The sequence below is a fragment of the Gymnoscopelus microlampas genome (assembly GCF_963454915.1).
Source record: "Gymnoscopelus microlampas genome assembly, chromosome: 2".
NCBI classification, from domain to species: Eukaryota; Metazoa; Chordata; class Actinopteri; order Myctophiformes; family Myctophidae; genus Gymnoscopelus; species Gymnoscopelus microlampas.
The window spans coordinates 55453821-55469861 of NC_139939.1; the positions used below are offsets into that span (position 1 = coordinate 55453821).

Genomic DNA, 16041 nt, shown 5'->3' on the forward strand with positions numbered 1-16041 from the left:
CATTTACTCAATTTTGAGGTATTTTTACTTCTCCACTACATCTCATAGGCTATTGTAGGCCTACTTTTACTTCACTACAATTATTTGAAATTTTTTGTTAGATTATTATTACAAAACATAACCTACTTTTACTTCACTACAATTATTTGAAAATTTTAGTTAGATTATTATTACAAAACATAAATTAACCACTTCAGCCCATACTGTGTACATTTCGGCTATTTGAAAATAGCTTTCACAATGAGCTTGTAGATCTGCTATTTTCAAAATATATTTATACATTTGAAAACGTGTGAAATGGGACATTCTGCATAATGAGTACTTTCTACTTTTGGTACCTTAAGTAGGCTACATTTTATACCAATACTTTTGTACTTTTACTCAAGTAAATGAATTGAATTATGGACTTTTACTTGTAACAGCTGTCTACATTGCACTGCAGCATTGATACTTTTACTTAAGTGCTTACCCGGTTGCCCCAAATGTTAACTCGGCATTGGGAATCTTTGTACAATGTATTAGTCCGTATTTTTTTTTTTAAATCCCGTCTGTGCCCGAACGACATCTTTTCCCCATCGTTTACTTCCTGTTTACATTGAGTGTAATCCCGGTTTTCACCGGATGCGCCCCGTCACTACCGCCCATTTAGGAATACAGGGAACTTTCCGACAGAATCCGACACAGACGGGATTAAAACTCATATCTATTGAAAAATACGGACTAATAAAACTCCGAGGCGCTAGTTAACATTTGGGGCAACCGGTTAAACCCCTTATATATATGTGTTGTGCATGTACAGAGAAGTACTGGCTTTATTGGTTAAAGTGCAGGACGCACCGGGGGGTGCAGCAGGGGCGTCACGGCCATTCACTGTGCGTACAACGCAAAATTTTGAAAATGCAAAATGTGTTTACATTTGACAGTTACAAATGTTTTTCACGATTTAAAAAAAATAGCAGATCTACAAGCTCATAGCGCGGCACTCTGAGCTTGTAGATCTGCTATTTTTTAATAGCCCAAAGTGTAAAATAAGGGTAGTCCACCGAAAGTCCATCCCCCCACCTTCTGAGAGCCCGTGAGGTGGGGTGCAGGCCAAGACTATCGTAGATACGAAGGTAAAAGTCAGACTCGATTCGAAAAAATAGGCTACATCATGATAGCCTTGATCTAGAATAATCTTTTCGAGTGACTTTAGCTTTCGTAGATGTTGCCTATTAGCCTACCTACATTTTACAAACGCAACTTATCTACATGGTTTATTGAAAACCCCTTTAATAGTAATTAATCCATGAGGTTATGCAAACTGTATTGACTTTTTAATGATATTGGGATGCAGGGAGGCTACCGTTAATCTGGACGCGCTGTTACCGTTCAATCCATGTGACTCACTCTCTCTCTCTCTCTCTCTCTCTCTCTGTCTGTCTCTCTCTCTCTCTCTCCCTTATCCTCTTACAGCAGCAACTCAAAGCCCCTCTCATCCACTCGCGGCATTAGTCAGCTGCGTGTGTTCAGAGAGAGAGAGAGAGAGAGAGAGAGAGAGAGAGAGAGAGAGAGAGAGAGAGAGAGAGAGAGAGAAAGAGAGAGAGAGAGAGCGAGAGAGAGAGAGAGAGAGAGAGAGAGAGTGAGTGAGTAAAGAGAGAGGGAGAGAGAGAGTAGAGTGAGAGTAAAGGGAGAGAGACTCTCAGACAGACAGAGACAGAGTGGACCAGGAGGACCATCCAGAGGAACCATGGCGAGTCCAGGGCAGAAGGTGGTTCTGATCACTGGTTGCTCTTCGGGCATTGGTCTGAGAATGGCTGTGATGCTGGCCAAGGATGAACAGAAGCGCTATCATGGTAAGAGGACCCCAGTCTCCTTTAGTTGTGTGTGTGTGTGTGTGTGTGTGTGTGTGTGTGTGTGTGTGTGTGTGTGTGTGTGTGTGTGTGTGTGTGTGTGTGTGTGAGAGAGAGACAGAGGGGGACCGTCTGAGACTAGTAGCCTACAGCAGGGATCTTATTTTCAGACATTTAACCACTTAAACTAAACCCTCAGCAGAACTTGAACTTTGGTTCGGTAGCCTACTTGGTCTGCAAAATAGCCGATCTCCCTGCAGTAACCACTCTGAGGACCCTCTAGGGGTCCCGGACTCCCCCGTTGAAGACCCCTGATGTAAAGGCTATATGTGTCCAAATCAGAGAGAGAGAGAGAGAATGGCAGACAGAGGGAGGGACAGGCTGGTCTGAGACTATAGTACAGATTCAAAGTATGCCAGGTTTAATTGTTTTTCTTAATCCATTATATTAAGACCTGAGGCCGATTCTAAAAATGTTTTCTAAATACAACCAGTTTTCTGAAGATGAAGATGAAGAATGTTGCTTTTCATCTTTTCATCTCAAGGACCCCCCCAAAATTATATGTATTTGGCTTCGGACCCCATCTCAAAATATTTTGTTCCAGGGACCCCCAGAAGCAAAGATTCAAGCACAAAATGTTCACGAAAATAAATAAATAAAAGATTGTAAAAACAAAGTTCATAGCACGGCACGAAGTGACGCGCTATAAGCGTGTATATCTGCTATTTTTGAATAGCCAAAGAAATCTAAAATGACGCAGATGGTTTCCCTGTTTCAATTAGTTAATAGCTGAAAGTCCTGACAACATGGTGATGGAGAGAACACGTGAGACCCTGATTCTCTTAGTCTAGCTGTCAACACACACACACACACACACACACACACACACACACACACACGCACACGCACACGCACACAGTCTCTGTTTATGTCACACAGATAAAGTCATACATGTACTGGTGTCCATTGTGGTTTATACAAAACAGCAGGAGAGTGTGTGTGTTTTTATACATTTTGTTTACATAAGATTCTTAGCTAACCTGTAGCACTGATTGTGTAGATTATAGGCTCTGTCATTTGTGTGTGTGTGTGTGTGTGTGTGTGTGTGTGTGTGTGTGTGTGTGTGTGTGTGTGTGTGTGTGTGTGTGTGTGTGTGTGTGTGTGTGTGTGTGTGTGTGTGTGTGTGTGTGTGTATGAATCATCCACACTACTTCCTACACTTCACCCACTTTAACCACATGATGAACCCTATACAGCGTCTCTATTCTGGGGTTGGAACATGCAGTGACAATATTTAGAGTGGAGTGAATACAGGAGGGGATCCGGTATAGAACCATGGGGGACTCCGGTCATTGCATAATCAACATAATCAACAACCCATGAACCAGGTCACAGCAACACTATGTTCCAGAATGTCCTCTTAAAGGGGTAGTTTGTGTCTCCTACCGGAAATGCTGACGGTCATCAAATTATTGGTTTAGGAATGCGACAAAAACTGAAAAATATCCATGAATTCAAGTCTCCATGGGGTGACTAATCGATAGGAAAAAAGTAATTTTGGGGGTGAACTATCCCATTAAAGCTATTGCTTCTTTGACAACTTTCGTTCCTTTCCCAGTTTAACCACACAAGTCCAGCTCTGCCTATCGTCATCATATATATACAGAAGAATAATAGCACAGGACTACAAAATGCTTAGTTCTCTTTGTCAGAAGAAACATACCGTTAAAAAATAAATGTTTCTGTCTGTTGTGAATTTATTGGCAACCATGTGGTCCTAAGAATCTCACTCTAATTAAAGGGCAAGACCACTTTGGTAGAGGTTTGGGTTGTATAGTTACCTTGCCTAGAAGTTGAGTATTTAAAATATGCTCCTCATTGACTTGTAAAACAGCTCTCAAAGTCACTCTTTTAGCACATAAACGAACACAAACAAAGTTGATTCAGACAATATAGAACATCACAAAACCCAGTACTGTTAGTTTTTTTAAATAAAAATGTTAACTTTCTGTTGATTTTGCTATTTTCATTAGGAAGAAAACCCAGATTTTTAAATAGTAAAATCAACGGGAAATTAAATTTTGGGTTTGGTGATGCTCATATTGTCTGAATCAGCTTTGTTTGTGTTCGTTTATATGACTTTGAGAGCTGTTTCACCGTACAATGTAAGTCAATGAGGAGCATATTTTGAATCATCAATTTCTAATCAATGGAGCAATTATTTAGATTTCTTGTCCACCTTTGGAGTTACATCATGGCAAGGTAACTACACAACCCAAACCTCTACCAAAGTGGTCTCGCCCTTTAAGGGTGGTGAGTGATATTTCAGATGAGTCGCTTGTGCGGAGAACAAGATGCCACCAGGCAGCATCACACGGAAAGTTCTGAAGTTTAATACACACATAGAGAACATGTATATAAAGTATTGGACACATGACGTGACCAGAAGATATGAGACAAGGACATTTTTTGGGAATTATTGATCGTACATCGCACAGAGGGAAAAATTATCGTACAAATACGATAATGATCGTACATCTGGCGACACTGAAAAGAACAGAATGAGTAGGAATAGAACATGCATCTCGTATCATTGAGCACAGACGTCAGAATATCTGATGAAATACGTACTGTAGTTGATTGTTCATGGAGTCAAATGTGTATGTGTCGGTATGTGCGTACAGATGAGAGTGATTCAACACATGTATGTACGACTGGGTCAAGCAGATAAAGGCCAGTGTAATCATCATAACACTGTCTATTTACAGTAACATTGCCAGTGGGCGTGCATCGTGTAAATGTAAAGAGTATATAAGTGCAAAAACATGCTCTAGCGTACTGTATGTTATTATAACGCCCACACAGTGTGTGGGATCTATGCAAAACGTGTCAAATCCACTGGCAGCAGCCTTAACATACATAAGTACACAATGGTTATATGGTTGTCATCCCAGCTTAACCTGCAGCGTTAAACAGACCCTGTCACTCACTATATGTAACAGCCCTGAGGAGGCTGCTTATACCTGCCTTTACCAAGCAGGCCCTGGCCTGGATGCAGTGGTGTAAAGTAACTAAGTACATTTACTCAAGTACTGCACTTAGGTACAATTTTGAGGTATTTTTTACTTTACTGGAGTATTTCCAATTTCCAATACTTTTACTTCTACTCCACTACATCTCAGAGGCAAATATTAGAATTTTTTTACTCGACTACAGTTAATTGAAAACTTATAGTTACTAGTTACTTTGTAGATTTTGATTATTATTACAAAACATACAGTAACTACTTCAGCCCTTTATACATTCGGCCATTTGAAAATAGCCGATCTACAAGCTCACAATGCGTCGCATTGTGAGCTTGTAGATCGGCTATTTTCCAAAGATTTTTTTTTTTAAACTTGTGAAAACTTTGGACATTCTGCATAACGAGTTCTTTCACTTTTGGTACTTTTAAGTACATTTCGATGCCAATACTTTTGTACTTTTACTCAAGTAAACTTTGAATTCCGGACTTTTTCTTTCTACATTGCAGTATTGATACTTTTACTGAAGTAAAAAAATGTGAGTACGTTTTCCACCACTGGTTATACCTGCCTTTACCAAGCAGGCCCTGGCCTGTCCTGGATGGATGGCAGATTGGCATAGTGGTCATACTATACAGAGAGATGGGTTGACTTGGGACTGGGGAGTCTATGGGGAGGGATGCTATTCCTGGACGAGTCAGGTGAGTGAGTTAGTGGAGCTCCAGGCTAATGCTAAAATAGGCTGATTTGTTGTAGTAGAGCTTATTTAAGACCAGAGAGCGTCTGAAAGCCACTTATGGTACATTACATTACATTACAGTCATTTAGCAGACGCTTTTATCCAAAGCGACTTACAATAAGTGCATTCAACATAGGTAGGGAACGAAAACTACTAATCACCAGAAGTCTTAAGTGCATTTTCTGCAAAAACAAGCAACCAAGATATACTGTACCTAGCGCTAAGGTAAAAGTGCAATATATCAGCTACCTACTTTCTTAAACAGATGAGAAAAAAATAGCAAAATCAAATGAGCAGGAGCTAAAACAAATAAGTGTATCGACTAAACAAGATCCAATAAAACAATACAACAATAAAACAAGCGTTCGTACAACTACAACAAGTAGGCCAGACAAAGAGGAAGGGTAGTGTTTCCTGAAGAGGTGGGTTTTCAGCCTGCGGCGAAAGATGGGCAGTGACTCTGCTGTCCTGACATCAGTGGGAAGTTCTTTCCACCACTGGGGGGCCAGAACAGAAAAAAGTCGTGACCGTGTGGATCGGCCATGGTATAGGGTTATGTTTACTGTGGCATTTCTCAATGAAGGCAGTATAGTCTACCAAATCGTTTTAGTATAGTGCATTGACTAACTGCCCTTAAAGGGATAGTTCACCCCAAAAAAATGTTTTTTTTCTATCGATTAGTCACCCCATGGAGACTTGAATTGATGGATATTTTTTAGTTTTTGTCGCATTCCTAAGGCAATAATTTGATGACCGTGGACCGGTAGGTAGTGGTTTCCGGTAGGAGACACAAAGAGTCTCCTTTGTGTGTGCGGGAACCGCTGCCGGGCATCAAATTATTGGCTTAGGAATGCGAAAAAAACTAAAGAATATCCATGAATTCGAGTCTCTAATGAACTATCACACTATCTATTTGTCTGTCTGTCTGTCTGTCTGTCTGTCTGTCTGTCTGTCTACAGTATAAATCTCAGTTTCTGTGCATTGTCTCTATACTATACTGTACTAGCCTACTACTCTCACACTTCCATCTTTGCGTTTTTGTTCTGCTCTGCTGTTCCTTCTCTGACCTCTAACCCATTTCCTCCTGCTCCTACAGAACAGCATGTACACACACACACGCACACGCACACACACTAAACTACCGTCCAGGAAGGAAATTCCCACCTCAGCCCCATCACCACCACAGGGACATTCTACAGATACACAGCAAACATATACAAACATAACGAGGCACACACACACACACACACACACACACACACACACACACACACACACACACACACACACACACACACACACACACACACACACACACACACACACACACACACACACACACACACACACACACTATATATCGTCTCTGTCAGGGTGGAAACCTCATATGTCCAAAGATGTTGCTTTTTCAGGATTACAAATTCAAAAATAGCAAAAGCAGCAGATCGGCAAGCCCAAAAACACAGTTTCGAGCTTGTAGATCTGCTATTGTTGTTATGCTTTTGTGTGACTCTGTTGTACGATCAATGATCGTTAATTTAGGAAAAAACACAAAAGGTTAGAATATCCTGGAATATACCCGGGTTTCTGCCCGACAGCCACGATATGTATGTGCGCACGCCTGCAGTGGTGTACAGTAACTAAGTAAATGTACTCAAGTACTGTTCTTTTACTACTCAAGTACTGTATTTTTACTTCAATGGAGTATTTCCAATTTTCTGTACTTTTACTTCTACTCAACTACATCTAAGAGACAAATATTATACTACTTTTACTCCACTGCAATTATTTGAAAACTTTAGTTACTAGTTACTTAGTAGATTTCTGATTATTATTACAAACATACATTACCCACTTCAGCCCTATATACATGTGTCAGCCATTTGAAAATAGCAGATCTACAAGCTCACAATTATCTTGTAGATCTGCTATTTTCAAAAGATTTTTATACATTTGAAAACTGGTGAAATGGCACATTCTGCATAATGAGCACTTTCTACTCTTGGTACTTTAAGTACATTTTGATACCAATGCTTTTGTACTTTTACTCAAGTGCATTTTGAATTCCGGACTTTTACTTGTAACAGAGTATTTCCACATTATTGATATTTTTACTTAAATAAAACATGTGAGTACTTTTCCCACCACTGCAGCCTCTGTGCATTGAGTGCAGCCACAGGCAGAGAGGAGAGCCAGTGAACTCTGTCTGACCCTAACACTACAGATGGTGATATCTGTCTTTTTTTAACCCTTAGCTAACCAGTCACGTTGATTAAAGCTGCACCGTGCAACTCTCCTCTTCTACCCCGGATTTGAACCCGGTTTCTTGCGCAAGGGCTGAAATGTTTTACCATTAATATAAGCTAATAGAGCCTGCCTGCTTGCTCAGGGGATAAATGTAATGAATCTTGACCATCAGGTCAAAACTCGTACAATGGTGTTGTAGATTAAACCTTTCTATAGATTTCATAGATAGCGTCATAGATTTATTTTGACAGCACTGTCATCAGTGTTGTGTAAATTCATGTTTTTGTTTATTTGTTGACACGTTATCTTTTCTATTAATATGTTGGATTCATGATAATGTGTATTTTCAGACATTTAGCCACAAACCTTATCAATACTTACTAAACTTGACCGTTGGCTCTGTACTTGGTGTTATTTTTTCGTTCCCTATACACCGAGCATCTTCGCTGAAAATAGCCGATCTACAAGCTCACAACGCCTCGCGCTGCAAGGCGTTGTGAGCTTGTAGATCGGCTATTTTCGGCTAAAGTTCTCCCCAGAATAGGAATGCTGGGGTTCAAGTGGTTAATGTAAAAAAAAAAAAAAAAAAAAAAAAACGTGCCATCACAAAACGATTTAGCGCCCCCCCCTGTAGTAACTTGAGGACCCCCTAGGCCCTAGGGGTCCCTGACCTCCTGTTGAAGACCCGTGGCATATGCAAACAGCCATTATTCTTTTGTTTCTCATGCACATTGCATACAGACCGGTGTTTTTGGAATGCATGCCTCTCACTCTGAATGAGCTTTGACCTGATACAGTACAAGTGTTAGCTATAGCTCCAGTGGTTCTCAAAGAGGGGTCCGCGGACACCCAGGGGTCCTTGGGGGGGCGGGTACCAGGGGGTCCCCAGAAAAATGTGTTAATACAGCATCACAGTCATTTTAACCACTTTAACCATATTTTATACTTTGGCTGTTCAAAAATAGGAGATCTACAAGCTCATAGTGCTTGCAGATCTATGAGGCGCTATTTTTGAAAAATTGTGAAGATTTGTGCAAATCTTTGAATATATACTGTGTAAAAAGTAGGAATTAAAAAAATCCCAAAAAGTTAGCACATCCAAAATTTCAAATCAATGGAGGACAAATTACTCAAATTTCCACTTTAAAACAACGTATTGGCACACACCAATAAACTAACGCTTACGCGTTTTCAGCTATGAGCCGATGAAGGCTCATAGCTGAAACGTGTATAAGTGTTCGTTTATTGGTGTGTGCTAATAAAAAAATGTGATGTGCTTTGTCCTCCATTGATTTTGGGGATTTTTTGGGGGCCTAGCACTCCACTGAGAAAACCCATTGTTGATGCGCAACCTCTTTTTCTTATATACTTTGAATATGTATATATTTTTAAGCGAACATTTTTAACACAAATCTTTGCTTCTGGGGGGTCCCTGGCACGAGTCTTTTCAAATACTTAGCAATTTGGGGGTTTCCTTGACTTGAAAAGGTTTGAGAAGCACTGAGTCTACTCCCACTGCCTCTATAAAGGTGAAGCTGGGAACAGTAAAACATGAAAAGACAGTTTTCATCATCCTCTTTGTCTCTAAAGCCCTTCATCTCAGCCTGTCTCTACAGGTTGAGTCTGGACTCTGTACAGAGAAGAGGCTCTGTTGCCACAGCACACACCCATCAACACAGATAACACAACTTTCACTGTCTTCCTGTGCGTGTGTGTGTGTGTGTGTGTGTGTGTGTGTGTGTGTGTGTGTGTGTGCGTGCGTGTGCGTGTGCGTGTGTGTGTGTGTGTGTGTGTGTGTGTCAAGTCCAGGTGTGCCTTAGGATTTTGTGACGACCAACCACACATTATTATTATTGCCATATATCATCTCTGTCGGGTGGAAACCTTATATGCCCAAAACTGTTACTTTTCAGGATTCAAATTCAAACACATCAAAAGTAGCAGATCTACAAGTGCCTCGTTTCTAAACTACTTTTGTGTGACGCTGTATGATCAAGTAGCTGGGCGTTCATTTACGGGGGGAAAAAACACAAAAAGTTAAAATATGGAGATAAGAGGTTTCTTTCCGACAGCAACGATATACAAATATTCAAACAGAATGAATGAATAATCAAGTACAGTACAAGAACAATTTTGAGGTATTTTTACTTTACTGGAATGTAGCCAATTTTCAGTATTTTTACTTCTACTCCACTATATCTCAGAGGCAAATATTGTACTTTTTACTACAATTATTTGAAAACGTTAGTTACTAGTTACTTTGTAGACTTTGATTATTATTACAAAACATACATAACCCTTTAAGCCCTATGTACATTTCGGCCATTTGAAAATGAGTGTGAGTTTGTAGATCTGCCATTTTCAAAAGATTGTTATCCATTTGAAAACTTGTGCAACTTCTGAATGATGAGTACTTTTACTTTTTTACTTTTTGATACCAACACTTTTGTGCTTTTACTCAAGAATTCTTTTAATATCGGACTTTTAGTTGTAGAGTATTTCTACAGTGCGATATTGATACTTTTACTTAAGTAAAACATTTGGCTTTTTCCACCACTGACACACTGACACACACACACACACACACACACACACACACACACACACACACACACACACACACACACACACACACACACACACACACACACACACACACACACACACACACACACACACACACACACACACACACACACACACACACACACACAACACACACACACACACAAAGTTATGAAAAAGTATGTCCACAAAGGCATGCTGACCTCCACTGTGAGTCATGGCCTGTCTATCGTCTACTGTTTTGTCTAGTTTTCAATCTGTGCCTCTGCCCTTCGTCACTCACTTCTTTTTCACTCCGTCGGCCTCTCTGCAGTTCGTCTTTCACGGTCGTTCTTCACCTTCTCCCTTCCCTGTCTCTCTCCCTCTCTTCTTGCCTCCTACTCTCCTTCTCATTCTATTCTCCACTCTTTTTCGCTCCCACTCTTTTGCCCTGTATGTCATAAAAATACAAATAAAATATTTCTAATCACGACGCATTGTGAGCTTGTCGATCGGCTATTTTCACCATGAATACACATATGTGCATCTTGAGATTGTGACTTACCCATTGGTGTGCTTTGGGCTGAACATTGTTGAAAACCACTGCTCTATACAATTTAGGCGTTTAGCAGACACTCTTAATCCAGAGCGGTTTACAGTAACACGAGGTACTACATCAAATGCATAGAGATAGTAATCTAGGATCATACAGTAGGTAAACCAAGAACCTATCATCAGTCTAAACTGTATATCAACGAAAAATAAATAAGCTGTACATTAAAACTATACAAACTACAGGATGCCACGTCTACACATATATACTGGTGGCATCTGTCTACATAACCTGCTATCTAAATTACATTTTAGCCTTTGCATAAGACTTGCAGTCTTATGCAAGGTCGTCAACTTGCAGGTCGTCAAGGCTAGGGCAAGTGCTACGGCAAGGAGTCTATAATATACAGTATCTCCTTGATGTCCTCTCCCCTTGTGTCTCCAGTCATAGCCACCATGTCTCTATAATGTCTCCTTGATGTCCTCTCCCCTTGTGTCTCCAGTCATAGCCACCATGAGGAACCTGAACCGTAAGGACAAGCTGGTGGAGGCGGCGGGGGACACGTACGGGAAGACCCTCTCTCTGGCCGTGCTGGACGTCTGCACCGACGAGTCCGTCAAAGCGTGTATCAACGGCATCAAGGACAGACACGTGGACGTCCTCAGTAAGAAATAAAAGATGTCACATCTTAACCCCATTGAGATCGGGAAAGCGTCTGTGTCATTTTAGATTTTAGCTACTGTATAGGAACATACTGTACGTTTTTCGGAAAATTCTTAGGATTTAGAACAGTGGTTTAGAACAGTGGTTTGAAAAAATAGCAGATATACAAGCTCACAAGTATGTCACTTCGTGCCACGCTGCGAGCTTGTATATCTGCAAAAAATTAATCTTGAAAGTGTTTGAACATTTTTGAATAATTTTGAATTTTGAGCTTGTAGATCTGCTATTTCCACTTTCTTTTTAAATGTTTGAAAATATATGAACATTTTTGAACATGGTAATTATTATGATGATTACATGACGATTATGCAAAAGATAATAGAGATTATCTCAAATAATTGCGATTAGGTGATTATGTAATAATTGTGACAGGCCTCAGGATTAGGAATGATCAAATAAAAACCAAAAAGGTATTGCCTGGTCAAAGATTCATGATAAGGCATGTATCATCTTTTAAAAATGCCAATACATTAGTGATCATGGTCTGTAATTGTTAATAACTTATTTTGGAATCAATGAATGTTGAATCCACATCCTCCCTCAACCTCTCCTTCTCTTCCTCCCTGAACCCTAGTCAACAACGCAGGCATCGGTCTGGTGGGTCCGCTGGAGAGCATCCCCATCGACGAGATGAAGAGCGTGTTTGAGACCAACTTCTTCGGCGTGATCCGCATGATCAAGGAGGTGATGCCCGACATGAAGAAGAGGAAAGGAGGTCACATCATAGTGGTCAGCAGTGTCATGGGACTGCAAGGTATCACATCAAATCAAACTTTTTTTATAGAGCACATTTACATACAACTAGAGATTGAAGTGCTTGCTGCACAGAAAGAACAAAAGATCAGAACATGAAAATAATCGATATTCTTATATGTGCCTATATGTGCCTGTATGAGCCTTCGAAGGCACCAGACATACATAATGCATGGATAAAAACAAGAAATAAATCAACGTATTACTTGAGCAAACATGCTCAAGGTTAAAGGCTAAAGGTTGCTTGAAAGCAAGGGTAAAAAAGTGGGTTTTGAGCCGGGATTTGAAAACCTCAGCATACAAAGAATTGCAATAGTCTATTCTAGAGGAAATAAAAGCATGAATAGGTATGGTGGGTTCAGAGGTCGTAGGACTGCGAGGTATGGAGGGTTCAGAGAAATGGACACAGAGGAGAGGAAGAGAGAGGTGGTGGGGGGGTAAAAGGGTGGCTCATTATTACTATGTCTTCTACACTAATGTGTCGGCTAGATATCCGTAGTAGTAGCCAATAACAATGCAATTTACTATATCAGAACCCAGTTTATGTAGTCAATATCTGTAGTGGTTTATTGCAAAATGGACTGTTTTTCCCCTATTTTGCTTTTAAATATACTGTATTGGTGGTGGCTGGGTTTCATCACTGTCAAATTTGTGTTTGAAGTTGTGATTGAAGAAGTGTGTTGGTCAGAATGTTTTGCTAACACACACAGGCGCAAATCAGACTGATGGAAGCATAAGTCATATTACATGTCCTCCAGGTGTGGTGTTCAATGATGTCTATGCAGCGTCCAAGTTTGCGATGGAAGGCTTCTGTGAGTGTCTGGCTGTGCAGCTGTTGAAGTTCAACGTCACGTGAGTGTCCCTGTGTCTCTCTAGGATGTCCCTGTGTCTCTCTAGGATGATGACTGTTATTCTTTAACCGTGTGAAACCCACTGATTACAGATTACTTCTATCGGTTGCTTTTACTAATGAGACAGATTGTTTTTTAGTTTTTTTTCTTGCCTTATTTTGTTCCTTCTAAGCACAACCCCTCCCATTTCTTTCATGTATCTTCCCTTACATACTTCAGCCTTCAGCCAATACATCTCATAACATGACAGTCATGAACAATGAACGATGTACAATAAATAAACAAATTATTTCAGAGTACACGACAAATAACATTTACACTATTCTAAAACCCTGCTGTCCTTTCTGTCCTTACTAAAACCCTGAACCTACTCTGGAACCAATAACCAAGTCCTTGTTGGACGTTTGAATGTGTGTACGTTGGAAGTCAGCTTAACTGACACCCCCAGGCTGTTCCATTGGGTAGCCCCAATGTATGCAAATTCAACGCTAGACCCGCTAGCTACATTTGAGAAGGCACACATCTGCAACACTGGCTCTGGTTTACTTTGTGTGAGCAGTGGTGGGAAAAGTACTAAAATGTTTTACTTAAGTAAAAGTATCAATACTGCAATGTAGAAGTACTCTGTTACAAGTAAAAGTCCGGAATTCAAAATGTACAAAAGTATTGTAAAAGTATGTCATTAAAATGTACTTAAAGTACCAAAAGTAAAAGTACTAAAATGTTTGAAAATAGCAGATCTACAAGCTCACAAAGTGTCGCATCGCGCCGCGTTGTGACTCGTGAGCTTGTAGATCTGCTATTTTCAAATAGCCTAGGTATAAAATAGGGCTAAAGTGGTTAATGTTGTTTTATAGTGTAATAATGTATATCTGCAAAATAACTAGTAACTAAAGTTTTCAAATAATTGTAGTGGAGTAAAAGGACAACATTTGCCTCTGAGATGTAGTGGAGTAAAAATAAAAGTATAGACAATTGGAAACACTCCAGTAAAGTAAAATTAACTCAATATTGTACTTAAGTACAGTACTTGAGTAAATGTACTTAGTTACTGTATACCACTGGTCAAGGCTTCCTCTGTGTGTATCCTCAGTGTCTCTCTCTCTATCTCCTCAGTCTGTCTATGATAGAGCCGGGTCCGGTGCACACAGAGTTCGAGGCTAAGATGGTGGAGGAGGTGAAGAAGAGGGAGTGGCCCGGGGCGGACGCAGACACCGTGCACTACTTCAAGAACGTCTACCTTCCCTCCTCCATCGACATCTTCAACGCGCTGGGCCAGACGCCGGACGACATCGCCAGAGTAAGTTCACCACAAGCAGAGTTGTTTGTTTGTGTCTGTTGTTTAGTCCAGTGGTTCTCAAAGTAACCTTGCTAAATAATATCCGATTTGAATAATCTTAGTACTTTTACTTCGATACTACTTTAAGTATATTTTGATGCCAATTTCAGCACTTGAGCAGGAAACTGAGTTCAAATCTGGGGTAGAAGAGGAAAGTTACATAGTGCAGCTTTAAGTAAAAAGAAATCTGAGTACTTCTTCCACCACTGTATACACAAGACAAATCATGAAATCAGGTTAATTTAGTCCCCGTTATCAATTTACAATTACAATCGACAATTTAGGCATTTAGTAGACTGTCTTATCCAGAGCCATTCACAATAAGCCAGGTAATCACGTGCACAGAATGCAGAGAGACAGTGTAGTAGTGCCCTGAGAAACTAGGATCCCAGGTAAACCAAGAACCTATAGCATCTGTCTGTAAATCAGGGGTTTTCCGCTTTTTCCAGTCCAAGCAAGGACCCCTTAGCTGAGAGATTTCGTAGATAGTTTTATAGACTTATTTGACAGCACTGTCATCAGACCTTTAACCACTTAAACCGTCAATACTTAGTAAAGTAAACTTAACCTTTCACTCTGTACTTAGTCCGCTCTTTTTTCACTCAACACCAAACCTCTTTGCCGAAAATAACCGATCTACAAGCTCACAATGCGAGACGTTGTGAGCTTGTAGATCTACTATTTTTGGCTAAAGTTCTCCTCAGAAAGAATAAGGATTCTAGGGTTCATGTTCAAGTGGTTCATGTAAAAAGACTATCCTATCAGACAAAGATTTGCCCCCCCCCCCTGTAGTAACTCTGAGGACCCCCTAGGGGTCCCCGGGACCCCCTGTTGAAGACACCTCGAGGTAAACAATGAGTTATATCTTCCCGTTCTCTCCCCACAGTGCACCAAGAAGGTGATCGAGGCGAGCAGCCCGCGTTTCCGCAACCTGACCAACCCCATGTACACGCCCATCGTGGCCATGAAGTACGCCGACGAGACGGGCGGCCTGTCCGTCCACGCCTTCTACCACATGCTGTTCAACATGGGCACGCTCATGCACGTCAGCATGACCGCCATGAAGTACCTGACCTGTGGATGTCTGAGGAGCAGGACCATCTCCCCTAACTAGACCAAAGGGTTCCCAAACCACCCCAAATTGATCATATTTGAACCAAAATAATCATATTTGAACTGGGGACCCCACACCCTGACAAGCACTTGGCATGGTAGGAGTTGAGGCATTACATTTAGTTTGACTCGGTTACACAGATAAACATTGTGAAAATAGCCGATCTACAAGCGGCGTTCTGAGCTTGTAGATCGGCTATTATTTTCACAAATGTTTGCCTCTTTCTTGCGTAACATTTGACAATTTGGCTTTTGATGCTTTCATGTGACACTGTAGTAATTTACGAAAAAACAAAAAGTTAGAATATGGAGGTTTTTACCTGT

The 16041-nt window shown here is 40.6% G+C and overlaps 1 protein-coding gene across 1 annotated transcript; it reads left to right on the forward strand.

Moving 5' to 3' along the window:
- Positions 1 to 1637: 1637 nt before the first annotated feature.
- LOC311034478 (retinol dehydrogenase 8-like) lies at positions 1638 to 15718 on the forward strand (the record flags this gene model as incomplete). The annotated part of the gene is made up of 6 exons (XM_084042360.1): positions 1638 to 1835; positions 11441 to 11602; positions 12236 to 12415; positions 13173 to 13266; positions 14382 to 14565; positions 15491 to 15718. The coding sequence occupies exons 1-6, from the start codon at positions 1730 to 1732 to the stop codon at positions 15716 to 15718; spliced, it is 954 nt and encodes a 317-aa protein (XP_083898486.1). The 5' UTR covers positions 1638 to 1729.
- Between the last annotated feature and the right edge of the window lie 323 nt (positions 15719 to 16041).